At 40.9% G+C, this 15,248-nt stretch overlaps 1 protein-coding gene across 7 annotated transcripts in view; it reads right to left on the reverse strand.

The window, feature by feature from the left end:
• Positions 1–9,627, reverse strand: part of syne2a (spectrin repeat containing, nuclear envelope 2a) — a 34,418-nt gene extending 24,791 nt beyond the window's left edge. For 4 of the 7 annotated variants that reach the window (XM_068342035.1, XM_068342036.1, XM_068342037.1 and 1 more), the window contains exons 1-19: positions 9,481–9,627; positions 8,298–8,438; positions 7,265–7,420; positions 6,819–7,060; positions 4,711–6,727; positions 4,260–4,594; positions 3,989–4,133; positions 3,539–3,739; positions 3,105–3,364; positions 2,875–3,025; positions 2,600–2,743; positions 2,384–2,515; positions 2,115–2,297; positions 1,798–1,935; positions 1,400–1,585; positions 1,097–1,216; positions 769–951; positions 364–480; positions 4–102 (exon numbers count right to left, since the gene is read on the reverse strand). In XM_068342035.1, the coding sequence (XP_068198136.1) occupies positions 4–102; positions 364–480; positions 769–951; positions 1,097–1,216; positions 1,400–1,585; positions 1,798–1,935; positions 2,115–2,297; positions 2,384–2,515; positions 2,600–2,743; positions 2,875–3,025; positions 3,105–3,364; positions 3,539–3,739; positions 3,989–4,133; positions 4,260–4,594; positions 4,711–6,727; positions 6,819–7,060; positions 7,265–7,420; positions 8,298–8,426 (4,938 nt within the window). In that variant the 5' untranslated portion in view covers positions 8,427–8,438; positions 9,481–9,627. Of the gene's footprint in view, positions 1–3; positions 103–363; positions 481–768; positions 952–1,096; positions 1,217–1,399; positions 1,586–1,797; positions 1,936–2,114; positions 2,298–2,383; positions 2,516–2,599; positions 2,744–2,874; positions 3,026–3,104; positions 3,365–3,538; positions 3,740–3,988; positions 4,134–4,259; positions 4,595–4,710; positions 6,728–6,818; positions 7,061–7,264; positions 7,421–8,297; positions 8,439–8,531; positions 8,557–9,480 lie in introns of those variants that run through there. The other 3 variants (XM_068342032.1, XM_068342038.1, XM_068342039.1) reach the window with 3 other exon arrangements.
• Positions 9,628–15,248: the final 5,621 nt, after the last annotated feature.

Here is a 15,248-nt window from a genome sequence, read left to right on the forward strand (position 1 = left end):
TACCTCTGGAGTGCTGCTTGTCAGTGTGTCAGAGGACGAAGAGAGACGCCTCTTATCTTCAACGTCCTCCTCTTTCTCTGAATTAGACGTAACACAAGCCTCCTGGTTTATTATAAGGAACAGATGACATGATCAAATCTCTCATTTTTAAGGAAATTAACTTTCTAGTTACAATGACATATGATTTATCCTTAATGAAAAGCCCAAACAATATAAAAGGAGATGTTTTGCCATCCTCCATCTTTATCCCATTTGCTAAATTGACATGACATTCCTTACTGAAATAAACCTTTTTATTGTGGACTGCTGTAAATTATTGGCCTAAATAATAAAAGAAGACCAAAGAGGACCAATTTTTATTACCTGGTATAAACGTCTTTGCCGAAGTCTGTCAGGCTGATGTTTGTCTTCAGAGACAAGTGCTGATGTTTGCACTTCAGAGAATGTGGTGATGCTGAGATCCTCCTCACTCATTTGGTTCTATTTCAGTCAAAGAGAAAAAAAATTGCAGAACATTGTCTTTAATAAAAACATCTTCAAGGTTTTTCAAGCACAAAATGTTTGACGAAAACTGACATGAGCTGCACACTTTCTCCTAGCGATAAAACATTTATTAATGACACGATTGTTTTCCTGTTTCTAATAAAACTGGATGCTCGCTGCACCCAGTTCATAGTTCCACGTGACGCTCTGTCTGTTTGCATGTATGATACTTTTCTATAATACAACAAATCAATTGTGTAAGCAGTGGGATTCTTCCAGCTGTACCTCCAGCAGCGTGGTTTGTTCTTGGGTGAGACGTTCCAGCTCCCCCAGCTGCTGCAGGAGAACCTGGGCTCTGGAGAAGACCAGCAGGCTGTCCTCTGCTCCCTGAGGGAGGTGCAGCTCTCCTCTGCATCTCTCCATCTCCTCCAGCGTCCTCTGCATCGACTTCACGTTGTCCATGATGACCTCCAGGTGGACACACACAAACTGCTTCAGCTGATATTTGAATTCTTATTTACTCCAAAAGGAAACTGATGCGGCAGTGGAAATGAATATTGATCCATGCATACTGAATGTGCCTCCTCATCATCATCATCATGTCTTTCATCACCTGTCGGTTGTGGATATGCTCCATCAGAGGTACGCTGGAGTCCATGGAGGATAAAATCGCTCTGATCTTGGGGACGTTTTTTTCAATGATCTTCAGCTCCGCTTCTGCTGCCTCAACCTCCTGGAATGAAAAGCTTTTTTCAACACATCTTTATCGTTTTTGACATACAAGAGTAACTTCCCATAAAATATAAGGTTTATAAAACCACTGTGGCAACTTCTGGAATTCCTAATATGACTATATATTTCCTCCCACTGCCACTTGGGGTCAAAATCAGCCTGAAAACACATTTGAAGTTATTACCTCGACCGCCTGCAGCAGCTGCCCCAGCGGCTCCAGGAGTTTGAGTTGCATTTTGTGAACTTGTTGGTCCACCTGGTCCAGTTTCTCCTCCTGGGTGCTCACATCACACACAGCGGACACCTCCTTCAGACCCGGCCTGAAGTCCTGGAGGGTGTGTCTGATCCTCTTGGAGTCATCCAGCACCAGCTGTTAGCCAGGATTCAAAAGAAGATTCAGCATTAACATGAAATATGAAGAGATGTCTATAGATACAGGCGCTATACTAAATACATACTGGTGGATAAACTGTCAATACATATAAAACACAGTCAAGAATGTATAACTAGTAATTATGGGTCTTCATCAGATTCAATACATTTGAATTTAAATTTGCTTCTTTATTATGTGTCATCTCTGACCTGCAGAGAGTTTGCATGATTCTGGAGGCTTTTAGCTGTTGTGAAGGAGGACGGTGCACTGATCCAGGACTGGGCCTCATCCAGCCAGCATCCACAACTGTACACAATGCCTTCCCAGTCCTGGAAACAGGCAGGGATCTGAAATATGGACAAAAAAAATAGTGTGACAAAAGTTTTTTTTTTCCACATGTTTCTAGAATTAAGTTTGTCTGTAATTAGAGAAATGTCCTACAAAGATCCCACCCAATTCCCAAGCAATCCATCTGCTAGTTTTTGCATAATCCAGACATGGGTGATAAATGCATCGTATTTCTGACCTTGCTGAGGAAGGTGGTGCGCTGCTCGGCCATCTGTGCTGCGTTTTGGTAGAGCTGCAGGGGTTGGGTGAGGTGGTCCATCAGTAGGTGGGCCTGCTCCGGGTCAACCTCAGCCAGATCCTGCACCTCGTTCTCCAGGAGCATCAGGCGGCTGTGCCACGTGTCCAACTCATCCCAGACACGCTGGAGAGGAAGCAATAAAGAGTTAAAGGATTGTCATTACCATTGTTTCAGCTGATTTGATGCATGTCAGCAGGTTTGTGAATCACCTTGAGGACCCTGTTGGCCTCACTGACCGATGGGCTTCTTTGCTCCAGTAACATTTTGACATTCTCTAAACCAGATTCCAACTCCACCACTTCACCATCCAGTTTTCTAACTGGGTCGCTCTTCTCCACCAGCTGCAGAATCGTCAAAAAAACCCAATTTAGAAAAATATCAAATTACTTGAAATTAAAGATGGACTCACTGTTGTGCCCGGTTACCTTCTTCTCTTCCTTTTGAATAGATAGCTGAACATTTTGTAAGCTTCTGTTTATATCAGCTGGTATCTCATCATATCGATGATGTACATTGTTCACGATACGTCTCAGTTTTGCCTTCTGGGATGACAAATCCTTCCTGAGCTCCTGTCAGTGTGTAAATGTCAAAAAATGTGGCAGGATAGGAAATAAAAAAGTTGTTACACGTGCATGTCTCATCAGGTTATAGATTTATAAAGCTCCAGTTTTGGTCTATAAAGCATAAAAATGAGGCTGACCTCTTGTTTGCGTGTATTCGTACAGACATCCAACAAAGAGCGGATGGTGATTATACTTTGCTCAACCTCTTCTATCTCCTCCTGGACCTGCTGTCTCTCTTTTTCCTCTGCTTGAGCTGCAGCTACCACCAGTAGGTTTCTCTCTTTCAAGCTATGAAGGAATTTATATTATTAGCATCCTAGATATTAGAAACTAATCATTTTCTACTTCCATTTTAAAGAAATCCCACCTCCTGACATTCTCTTGGATCTTCACCAGTGTTTTGCCAACAGGTCCGGGGCTGATGGGATTCTGGGAACTAGATAAGCTCAGGGCATGTTCCAGTCGATGCTCCAGGGAGGCTAAGACCAGTTGCTCCTGCTCCAGCTCGGCCTGATGCATCTCAGCCTGGACTAGGAGGCCATGAGGTTCCTCCACGGTGAAGCTCATGGTAGATGAGTCTGGAACGTCAGCCTGAAGACTGACCAAACAGCCGCAACACTGCTCCATCTTAAGAAGGATGGAATTGATGAAAAACTTCAAAATGTTGTCAAGTACATGGTTCAACTGGGATAAAACAGTACTAAACTAAATAACATATAATATTTTTTTAAAAACTACTTAATATGCCAGCTATGACTGCATTAACTGCAGTATAAAGGCTGGTCTGTTGGTGTAACTCACACTGGTAGTGATGTCTTTCCACTCCTCTCCTCTCTGCTCAGTGTGAGCCATCAAGAAGCCCACACCACGTCGCAATGACACCCAGCACCTCCAGAGGGCGGCCAACTCACCATCCCGCCCAACCCCACAGCCTTGCATGGGACATCCTGCTCTCAGTTCTTCTATCCTCCCCGAAAGGTTGCGAAGATCGTCCATCAGAAGCTTTTGTTAAAAAATGTTGAGAATTAACATCAAATTTAGATTTTAAGCAAACTTCTATTTGAGACAACCAAGGGCATCATGATGGGAACAGAAGCAAAATCTATTAACTATCAACTTGAAATGGTAATTCTTACAATAGTTGATATTTTTCCCACAAAAGTCAAAAATTTTAACCTGTTTGATGTTTCAAAAGGAAAACATGGAAATTCCATGTAATAAACGACAAACAAATGACTGGATCAGACTGACCTCAGCTCGTTTTCGTTGAGCGACACATTTGTCATATGACGTCACATTTTCTGCTGCGCATTCTGAAATCTTGGCCTCAAGCTCTGAAAGATGCTGGCGTATGGCTTCGTGACACTTCCTGTGGCTTTCCTGACTCACTTTGCACCTGTGGGAAACCTGCCTTTTAATTTCTGTTACATTCTTAAACATATCAACAAGAAAAAGACAGAAAGAATCACAACTGATATAGATATCTAAAGCTACGTCACATAGATGCGGTTAGTGCCAGCACCTTTGTAAGGACTCCAGTCTGAGCTGAGCCTGGGCTTCCAGTATGGCTCTTCCCACCAGCAACTGACCGAGGATGGCAATGTGGCGTTCCTCAATCTTTGCGCGGGATAGGCATGGTTGTTGGGGCAACAGTTCTGTAAGATGGCTTATGTGAGCTTTAAATCCATCTTCAAGAGCTTCGAGAGCCTGCTGTGTCTGTTTTTGTTCCTCAGTACAGTCCAGAAACCCTCCAGGAGCTGATAAGAAGGTGGCTTCAGCATTATGGAGGAAGCCTATTGCTCCTTGAGCCGCCCACTGATAATCTTTCAAAGATTCTCTGGCCTGGGATAAACTCTCCTGTTGAACAAGTGGAAAAACATCAGTCATAGTTAAGAGAAATGGGAAACAGAAGTTTGCATTTTGTGGTTAAGCTCTCTCAAAATACTGGATTTACCATTAATAGTAATACTTACCATTTGTAAATGGCATTGTTGCTTGGCTTCATCCTGAAGGGAATAAAGTTCCTTATAGTCTTTCATGTCAATTTGTTCTTTATGTCCAAGACCTTCCAACAGCCTCATCCCAGACTCCATATTTCTCCAAATAACCCAATACCTTTGAAGTGCCATATCTACAGTCTTTTCATCTGGATCTAATGGTTCCGCTCCTTTCAGCTCCAATCTTGTTGTTCGGAAAAGCTCCATTAAGGCAGGAAGTTCGGAGGAAAAATGCATCCCCAACAGAAGCTTGGCCTCGAGGTTTTTGATACCATCTCTGATGGAATCCTCCCAGGAGACTAAAGTTTCCACTGTGTGGTGAATCCTCTGCCTTTCTTCATCGAGCTCAGATGGGTTTAAGTCCTGAGCTATGGCTTCCAATTGGTCGGCAGCTTCTTGACATTGTGTCTTCACCAAAGGAAGTCCACTCAACAGTGTTTGGCAAAGTCTGAACCGCTCACTCACACTGACTGTTTCATCATTGGCGTTTCTGACTTGCTCTTTAGCTATGTCCCTTGCATCCTCCATTTGTTTCCTGAGATGCAGATATTTATCTTGCTCAATGGCGCCAACAGTAAGGGCTTTACACTGGTCTTGCATTTCCCCAATTGTGCACAGCAGGGCTCTACGTTCGGCCTCGTGGCAGTGCTGAAGCTCTTGTACTTCATACTGATGCTCCAATAGCATGTGCTTGAAATGTTCGATTGTTGAACAGGTTTCATGAGTGCAAGGGAACCGTAGCTGCTCCAGTCCTGTAGAAATTTGCTGTAAACTAGCCTGGATGGTTGACAGCTCCTCCTTTGAAGATAGTCTCTCATGAATCAGCTCCTGTAGTTCCCAGCTGGTTGCTTTCTCATGAGCTAGCAAACCATCTAACTCTGTCCAAAGGCCTGACAGTCTGTTGACAAGGTAGCGGCTCTCTCCTGGACTCAACCCTACGGCCATTTCTCGACAACTTTCTGTCATCATTTCTAACTGTTCCAATTGGCTCTTTATCTCCACTGTGGCTGATTTATGACATTTCAACTCACTCTCCAGCGTTCCGATGTCTGCTTTTGAGACATTTTTAACATGGATGCAGGGGTCGCTTTCAGCATGTGTTTCTGTTAGCCATGCATCCATGCTAGCAAGTTGGCAAAACACTGTCTCCCTGTTCTGCAGATTTTTCTTCATAGAATCAAGACTGTGATCCAACTTGTCAGGAATGGTTTTGAACAGGTCTTCTATTGTCTTCAGTACAAAGTCAGTTTCGTCCCCATAAATACTAGAGGTGACGTCTCTGATCGGCTCAACTTCTACTTGCATCTTGGACCTCTTGGTCCAAAACTCATTCTGAAGTTTTTTCATCTCAATAATCTGAATCCTAGCCTCGTCTGGGAAAAGAGATAACTTTTGACCAGTCATGATGTGGTTTTCTGATTGCCTAGCCCATGTGATCAAGTCTTGTAACTGCTTGTTGATCCTGCCTACAGAAAAAGTGTCAAACTTGCTCTTGGTGACACAAAGCAAGGATTTCAGTTCCTGAAGAAAATCTTTAATCTCATCCCTTTCTTTTTGACCCAGGTTGAAATTATAAAGAGCATCTGACCTGGATTGCAATTGAAGATATGTCTGGTTGTACAGTTTTAAGTCTGTTTTAAGGCAGACAAGTTCTAGAGCACTTTTGCTGTCTCTGTTTTGAAAATTGGACTTCTGAAGAGCTTCAAGCTTGGCTTTAAGCTGTTGGGCATCTTGTATTAGCAGGGAGGATTGACAGGTGGAGCTTGAGGCATGCTGCAGAGCTCTTTTGAAACTCCCTTCTAAAAGCCTCCATTCCTCCTGGACATCTCCAAGCTGGGCAAGAAGAGCACCCGAACTTTCAGCTTCACTCAAGTGGACTGAAAACTGGCTACTTAAACGGAGAAGCTCTTCAATCATGGATTTTTTCTCTATCATGGTTTTCAGCAGGGCATTGAGTTTGTCGGTTTGAAGGGCACTGCTCCCCAAGGCACTTCTGTCAAAACCCACAGCAAACATATATGAACGTACAGTTTACGAAGTACACAAACGAATGTTAAAGATAATGAGATTAAGGGACGACTCACAAGCTTGTGTTTTCTTTCTCAGCAGCCAGAACCTCCAAGAACGTTTTGACGAGCCTCATCTGTTTGTGATACTGTTTGACCTGATCCAACTGTGTTGCCTTTACCTGCACCGTGGCAGAGGCATCCAGCAGTGCAGCACTCCACTGTCCTTCAAGGCTTTTCAAGACATCAGGATCACAAATCTGGGCAGCATTCATGCGTTTGACAGCAGCCACTTGCTCTTGCACACAGCACCTGTAGTTCTACAATACAAAGTACACAATAATTTTTATGTTATTGAAGAGATATGGACTTTTTTGTGGGTAGACGACATATCGAAGACACAGGTTTGTGATTTATATCACTTAGAAAAACACGAGGTGTCAAAAATGAAACTCTTGTCAATCAGAGGGTGGTGTAAATGTGGAAAATCAAAGTAACACGAGCAAACAAATATTCTTATATACCCCTGCTTCCCGCAGCTGATCGGCCATCGCTGTGACGTCGAGACGTGCTGGCTGATAACGACATGCCAGGACGTTTTGGACAGTTCTCATCAATCGAATCTCTGGTTCACCAGGACAGGACTTTAGGTACCAATCCAGGTCAGTGTTTGGTGTCCGCTGTAACGTAATAACAAAATATGAATAGTTATTATATCACTATAATAACTATTTATTTACCAAAAACATTTTTTTTTAATTTGGGCTCAGCAGCACAGTAGCACAATGGGAAGCATCGTTGCTTCACAGGAGGAAGGTTCCAGGACTTTCATGTGTGGAAAATAGAGATTGATCGTAGGTATGTACGTAAGTGTGAATTCTTGCTTAAATATGATAAATGATAATCAATTATCATAACAGTTGTCAGTCATCTACCTTTAGGGTAAAAACATGCAGCGGCAGTGATACCCAAAAAATGAGAAAATAAACTGAATGTTTGTCTTGTGAATAAAATAAAAAACAGTTTCAAGGAAGAAGGAAAAATAAATAGAAATTAACATTGTAAATGAAATAGCAAAAAAATAGCAAAAACACAAAAACACAATAATCATGTTGCAGGTACTGTGTTCAGGTCTTTGAAATGTGACTCAACATCATGATTAGTATTTTTCCGAAATAAACACTTGGTAATTAAAGCCACCAACGACCCTGCAGGAAATCATTAAGCTTCCTGTGGACCAGCAGCAGCATCATGGGAATACACAGAAATATCTCCTGAAACATCACAGCTCTTATCTGTTTGCTGTTTACTGCAATTAAAATCAACATCTTATCCTTCTTTTGGACAGCAGAAGTTTTGCTGTTCTTAAATGACCTCTTTTCATTCTGCGTCTGTGTGTGCGGATACAGGAAACACAACAGAACCTCAAACAGTGAATTAATAACTCGCTTTTTTAATTCAACAAATCAGTTCAGCCTTTAACATTTTGTTCTCACCCTCTGAGTTTCAGAAGTGTCATCCAAGTTGGACAACCTCTGACACGAAGGTGTTACTCACATGTATGATGTTACTTCTTTCCACTGAACTCTGGATCTCAGACAAAATGTCCTGCATGCTGTACTCCTGTTTGCAGGACTCTGGCGATCCACCTGCTTCCAGATCCAGATCCATCGTCTCATTCTCCATGCTTTCCTGGATCTGGAGTTCCAAGCACAGGAGAGAGAGGTGGTGTCACCCTTTAAATCCCTTCTTCCCCACGTCTGCGCACCGATAAAAACTTCCTGTTCTTACCCAGTTCTACACTGCTTGATATCACTATGCTGACGGAGGCCTGGCAAGTCAGTGCGGTTAATGCAGGAATGTGCCTGAGTAGGCAGCGCTCTCCCCTGAGGGGAAAGTCTATTCTAGTGAAAAGTACTGCCCTCCTCCCCCCCTGGCTTCTTTAAAGAAATAATTGATCTGTCATGACTTGTTAGACACGAACCCACCAAAATATGACATAATTTCTGGATGACAAACACGGGAGGAGCTGTTGAAATGTTTTGTACAGGAATAAGGGTGTGCCTCAGAGGGTGCAGGTAGAATGGGTACAGCAGGATTGTGATTGGTTGTTAATAATCACACTGACAAACAATAATTCAAGCTCTGATTCCTATGTCCTTCAGTCAATTTACAGGAGGCAACATTTTAACTTCCTGTCTGCTCCTGTATGATCACTAGAGCTTCCATGCGTTCCATTTTTGATCGAACTAATGGTTACACACGTCATATTCATAATTTTTAGTAATGTACAAACATCCTCGCTGTGAGGAGCATCTTTCAAACCATGCACCACAGAAAACAATGTTTAAAGCGTGTGATAAGAGCAGGCCCTGATGCATCTTATGAACCGCTATTCCAAAGATATAGAAGTATAAAAATGTGCAAATATATTCAGTACTTATGTTGAATAAATGGATGATTTAAACAATTGTATAGACATTATATGAGTACATGACTATTATTTACTTCATCACGGCTCTTTTTTAATTATTATATTTTATAAACTTCTGATTCCTTAAGCAATCCTTTCATCACCCCTAAAAATTTTCTTTCTGATCTTTGGTATAAACTATATTTTTATTTTGGGTCATTCTGAAATAAAGAAATGCCAGTAATACTTGTAGGTTAATATGTATTTAAACATTTCCGACGAAAATTACATTTTCTGTTTTTACGCATGAGAAAAGAAGAAACCTACCTGTCAAGGTCTAAAGTGGATGCATCAGCTGTGAAAACGACGCCTGCAGGGAGGACTTCTGGTATGATCCTCGACTCCTCTGTCCTCTGCAGGCCCTAAAATCTTCAGTGTTTCAGGTCTGTGTGAGCATTGGAGACCTCTTCAGAAACTGGGTGCTCCTCTTAGGAACCAGTGTCAGATTTTGTCCGTTCTGCAGTTTGGCGCCCTCTTGTGGGGATTCAATATTCCAATATGGCACTGAGATGTGAAAGTTTTCTTCTGCATCTGTTACTCCTTGTTGCAAAGTCTGAAGAGTGAAAAAAGATAAACTTGCAGCATCAGAGCTTTACTTATTCATCCCCTTGATAAAAAAAGTCATTTTCAAGGTTTCACTGAAGAGAGAATAGAAGCTTTGGCATGTCTAGATGATTCAGTAAATCTGTTAAGCCAGTGGATCACACCTCCAGAGTTGAGATTAGTTTCTAGACTTGATCGAATGTGTTCCTTTTCAAATGATTTTAAAGTGATTTTTTTTTTCACATTTTAATTGATAAGTCTCCAGCAGGTCTCCACCTCATCCAAAGATGAATCTTTGCTGCCAATACAGAAATAAATAAATGACACAGGAAGAATTCCAACAGGTTCTGAGGATTTACACTTGAGATGTGTGCAGAAAACTACAATCCTCATCTAACATTCACAGTTCTTCAAATATAACCTGTTTATTTAAGCTTATGGTTCATGTTTTATGTTTTATACCCAGTGAAGGCATGCCACACAACATGTCCATTTACCTGTGATGAGGCTGACCTGACTGGACGGACAGGTCCATCCACCGCTCTTCTGCTCTCTGAAGAGTTCCCTTCACTTCCTGCTTCAGCTCGTCTCCATCAAGCCGTCTGAAGCTCAGGCTGTTTCAAATAATTCTGACGTCTTCGAGGTCAGCCCGTCTGTCTGCTGCAGCTTTTACCGCCTGGAAAATGTTCCTACAGATCAGTCAGTTATCACTTTCACTGCAGCAGAGACAGTCTGTCGGAATGGTGCTTCTTTTCATCGGTGCATGCCGTTAAACCACTACAAAATGCTCTCAACCACAAATGGACACTCCTTACAAATATGTGTCTGAAAGAACAACAGATATATTTGACTGCACCCTTTTACCTCCAGTGCCAGAGGGAGTATTTGATTATTTACTTGAGTAAAACTACTCTTACTGTACTGTAAAAATAAGTATACTGAACAAGTTAAAGTTCTATTCTTGTGGTTGGCAAGCACAAGAATCATTTTTTCGTAATTTGGAGTGTAACCCACTTAAAACTGTGTCCTCACGTTAAATACTTCTCATTGAGAATGAGTGCTTGACTCTAAAGCCTTTGCTTGTTTCCACACAGACAGACGGCATCAGAGAACAGCTGACCTTTGTTGTAGTGTTTCCTTTGCTATCGTTGCTTTTTCCTCAACAGCTTGTAGCCATTGTTCAGAATGTTCGCCCTCCCTCTGCAGCCTTGAACATGTTCAGTACAATTTGAGGGCATAACTCACACACACAAACACACACTGACAAACACTGGATATTAAAAAGACATCAGAGTGAGACAGTTTAGGAGACTGGTTCTTCATTTCAAATTGGATCCAGATCCTACTGGTTTTTTTTAACAGAGATTCAAGCACAAGTCTGGTGATTTATTTATTTTATATATCATCAGTAAATCCCATAAGAAGTTCAACATCAACACTTATTTCATCCCTCAAGCAAATACTGTATAGCCTCATGGCTCCATCTTCACCTGGGGTGAGGGTGCATTCTGGGAAGTGATGAAGACAAGTTTGAAGCTGCCTGCAGGTGGAAATTTTTCATGAAAGAAGGGATTCTCTTCTCCCTTCCTCTTAATCCTACAGCTTCTCCTTTTACTCCTGACATCTAAGACATTTTCCTCAAAATTCTACATCCCAGTCTCATCTTGTGTCTTTGTATCATCATCTTTGTCCAGCCTGATCCTATTGGCCGCCATCACCGACTCTTGCGATGGATGCTGATGCTGTGAGTCAGCCTCAGTGTTTGTCTTTAATATCTACAAACATTTCAACACTTCAGTCTGAGAGATTTGTACGTTTTCATCTTTTCCTCTCCTCTTCCACTCTTCTCCACATCCACCTCTAACCGGTACAATGACCTTACCACATCCTGGTGTTGTTGTTTCACCATCCACGGTCACTCATCCCCACCTCCTTGAAAATGTTGTCAACACTGACAGATTGTTCCACACCAATCTGTAACTTTTGCTGCTTTACTGCCTGCCAAGACTGTCTCCCCCCGCTCCCAGTCGGTCTCATTATTCGGTCTGCTGGTGTCCTGGTTTGCCAGCAGCATTGGGAGCTAAGCCTTAACTTCCCACGCCACGATCGGGAAGCGATCCAGAGACTGGCCAGCTAACTGAACCTTCTCCAGCTGCTGTCTGAGCTGCTTGAAATGAGGGACACGGCAATGGAGAGCCAGACCCAGAGGTGAAGAAACCGTGGCATCAAGCCCTTGTCTTTCCTCTTAAGTTCCCTCTCATGATATCTTTCTACTAGTATGAGGAACTAGCATCATTTAAAATAATGTGACATATAGAGAGTATAACCCAGAATTAAAAAGAGAAAATCTAAAACACTTTTAAAATAAATATTTACATATTTTTTGACAGAACTGTGATAGAATGACTGAAGTCAAGCTTGAGTTTCCAGGTGTGAATAATAGTTTGGTGATGTTGGTTGAATCATATCACATCAAATGTCATTTTGTGGTTTAATCAAGGTTTATTGAGGAGAATAGAATAGAATAGAATAGAATAGAATAGAATAGAATAGAATAGAATAGAATAGAATAGAATAGAATAGAATAGAATTCCTTTATTGTCATCAGACAACTTTTAGTACAAAACTCAGGTGCAAAAAAGAACAAGTAAGAAAAACAGAATGCAGGTACAAAAACAAGTATATGCTCATGTGAAAGTCCCAAAGCCTGACAGACACCCAATCCATATGTCGGTGTGCTTGTCAACATGTAAATTATGTATAGCATATAATAAATACACGTGCATAGATGTAATATTTTAACATTATATCTATGCAGGTGTTGATTACACTATCACACAGCAGAGGGAAATGTGTGTTTAGTTCAGCATTTATCCCACTGCCCTCAAGGTGGCGCCATGAGACAGCTACACAGATATATACAACTTTATCGTTTCCGACCATGTGGTGGCGCTACACATCAAAACGTCAATGCGCTTCTCCCTACTTTAAAATCGAAGAAGAGTTTCACACGACTTTGACGTTTAGCAATAGCAGTTGTCTTGACCTTCCATCTGCTACGGTGGGACAAATAGAAAGGTAAATGAGCAGTTTTCGTTTATATTGTGAAACCGTCCGGATTCTGACAGATAATATATTGATGTTTTTCGCCGTAAATGTAAAATAAACCATCTCCTCTTCTCGTGTTTGCTAGTTGCAGATGTAGCTACTCGGCTACGTTAGCTTGATTCTTTCCAGAAAGGCTAGCTAGCCGATGAGATACGAATTATTCATTAAAATATTTGAAAGTTAAAGCCCCGAACACATGCCAGCGTTACGTTTACTTATAAATATTCTCCTCCTCTGTTTAACTGGCTTATATGCTCGCAATATCAAGTCTAAATGTAGTTACAGAGTTGTAATGTTAGCACTAGCATTAGCTGGCTACGTTGTATTATTTTGAAGCCATTATAAACATACCAGAGATAAAGTATTGCTCTGACAGTACGTAGAGAAAACGGAACAATATCGGTATTGCTCTATTATTTTTTTATTTCTATCAATTATTTTTATTTTGAGATTTGTTTTTCTTGGTGGCCAAAGTCGTAAGCTAGGCTTCTTACAGCTGGGGGTCACCGGGCAGGACAGTCCTGTACAGTAATCCTATCAAGTCCGTTTAGTCTTTCAGTGTTGCCTGAGTGAGGGAACCAATTCCTTGAAGTTTGTCAGAAGTAATAAATGTGAATATGCTCAAAGTACGATAAAAAAAACAACAACTTTGTATTCCGATTCGCTTCTCCATCTATACAATACCTGGACTGTGTGTGTGTGTGTGTGTGTGTGTGTGTGTGTGTGTGTGTGTGTGTGTGTGTGTGTGTGTGTGTGTGTGTGTGTCAGATGACTGGAAGCACAGTTGGAAACTGGTGGAAGCTGGTGGGCCCTTATTACACGAAGACATACCGGGAAATGTGGCCTGGCGTTTTAATAATGGGGTACCTGTACTACAAGATCTCCTTTGGGGGTGAGTTGATCGTTTTGTTTGGGACTGAATGATAGAATGCAATTGTAACCCATAATGCACTGCAACTAGTGCAACTGTGTTAATACTGTATAGGGAAAAGCGCTGAAGAGACTATGAACAAGTTTGACTCACACAGCGTTAAATATCTGGATTTAAACATCAGTGGGGAATTAGATTGGTTTTAAGTGTTTGAATGGAATTGGCTAATGAGACTAAAATCTGTTTTCTTTATATTTCAGGCAAGAAGGCTGTGAAGGACAGTAAGTAACCAAACATTTATTGATCCATACTGTATAAGATTTAAGTTTTGGCAGTGATTATTGTGAATAGAAATTTTATGCAGTGACATTTTGTAGTACAAGTAATTCGTAGTACAAAATGTCACAGTAGACAAATAGGTAGGTATCCCTAATGATCCCTGATTTGAAGGAAAATTGTTTACTGTGTAAAAAATGATTTTCATATTTGTCCTGAGTTGCTTTATTTGTAGAAAATGATTCACATGAGAAGTTTTGTAGAGCCAACAGACTGTCTTGACTGACTAATACCTGAAGGACATTTCTGCAAAACCAAATGAAAATGAAAGAAAATATAAATTTACAGCACAAAAAACTTTAAATTTTCCTCATCAAAAACTGAGTTTTATCAGCAGGCTCCTAGTCCATGACCAAGTTGGGATGACACTGAGATCATTGTGTGGTTAAATCAAAGAATATACTATTTATAAATGTAACCTTTACCAAAGTCTTTCTTTAAATTTTTCCTTCCAAGAATTAATTAGACCAAGATAACAATAAATTACAGATGTGGTCACTTAAAATGTGAATTAATACTACAATAATATTTATTGTAAAACAAATTCCAACCACATTTTACTATGGGTTCTGCGTTATGATAGTTTAAGTTAAAGACAAGCATTAGAGATGAGCTTAGTGTTCACAATTTACTTTTTATATCATGGAACTCTTTAGGTTTATGGTAAGACCTTGCTGCTAGCAGACACTAAATCCTCCACTTTTTTAAATGTTTCTATTTTGCTATCTTTTCCAGAACCAGCTCATTGAGCTTCCCTTGCTGACCACCTTTCTACCTGCTGTGAGATAATACCCTGGTTGTTAGTCCTGAAGTCCAGCCTGATGATATTTTTTGTTAATATGGAACTAATAAAGTTGCTATCCAACACTTCTTTCAGCATGTCCTTTTTTGGCTCTTACTTTTATGTTGTTTTGGCAGGTAATGGCAAGCAAGATTTTATTATTTTTCCACGCAGCAGAGAGCTGAATGCCATAAAAAGAGGTGTGACAATTTACATAAAGCCCTTTTGTGAACTAGAGTGAGCAGATTGTGTCCATATGTCAATATACTCTAATTTTAATAAGAGCATTGGATTTGTTTGCGTATCTCATGGAGATCCGTTGTGATTTCCTGACACAAATCACATCTGGAAATTTTAACTACAGATAATTGGGGCTTTAATTTGATGTTCTATAAT

Source organism: Antennarius striatus, chromosome 19 (genome assembly GCF_040054535.1).
Source record: "Antennarius striatus isolate MH-2024 chromosome 19, ASM4005453v1, whole genome shotgun sequence".
Classification (NCBI taxonomy): Eukaryota; Metazoa; Chordata; class Actinopteri; order Lophiiformes; family Antennariidae; genus Antennarius; species Antennarius striatus.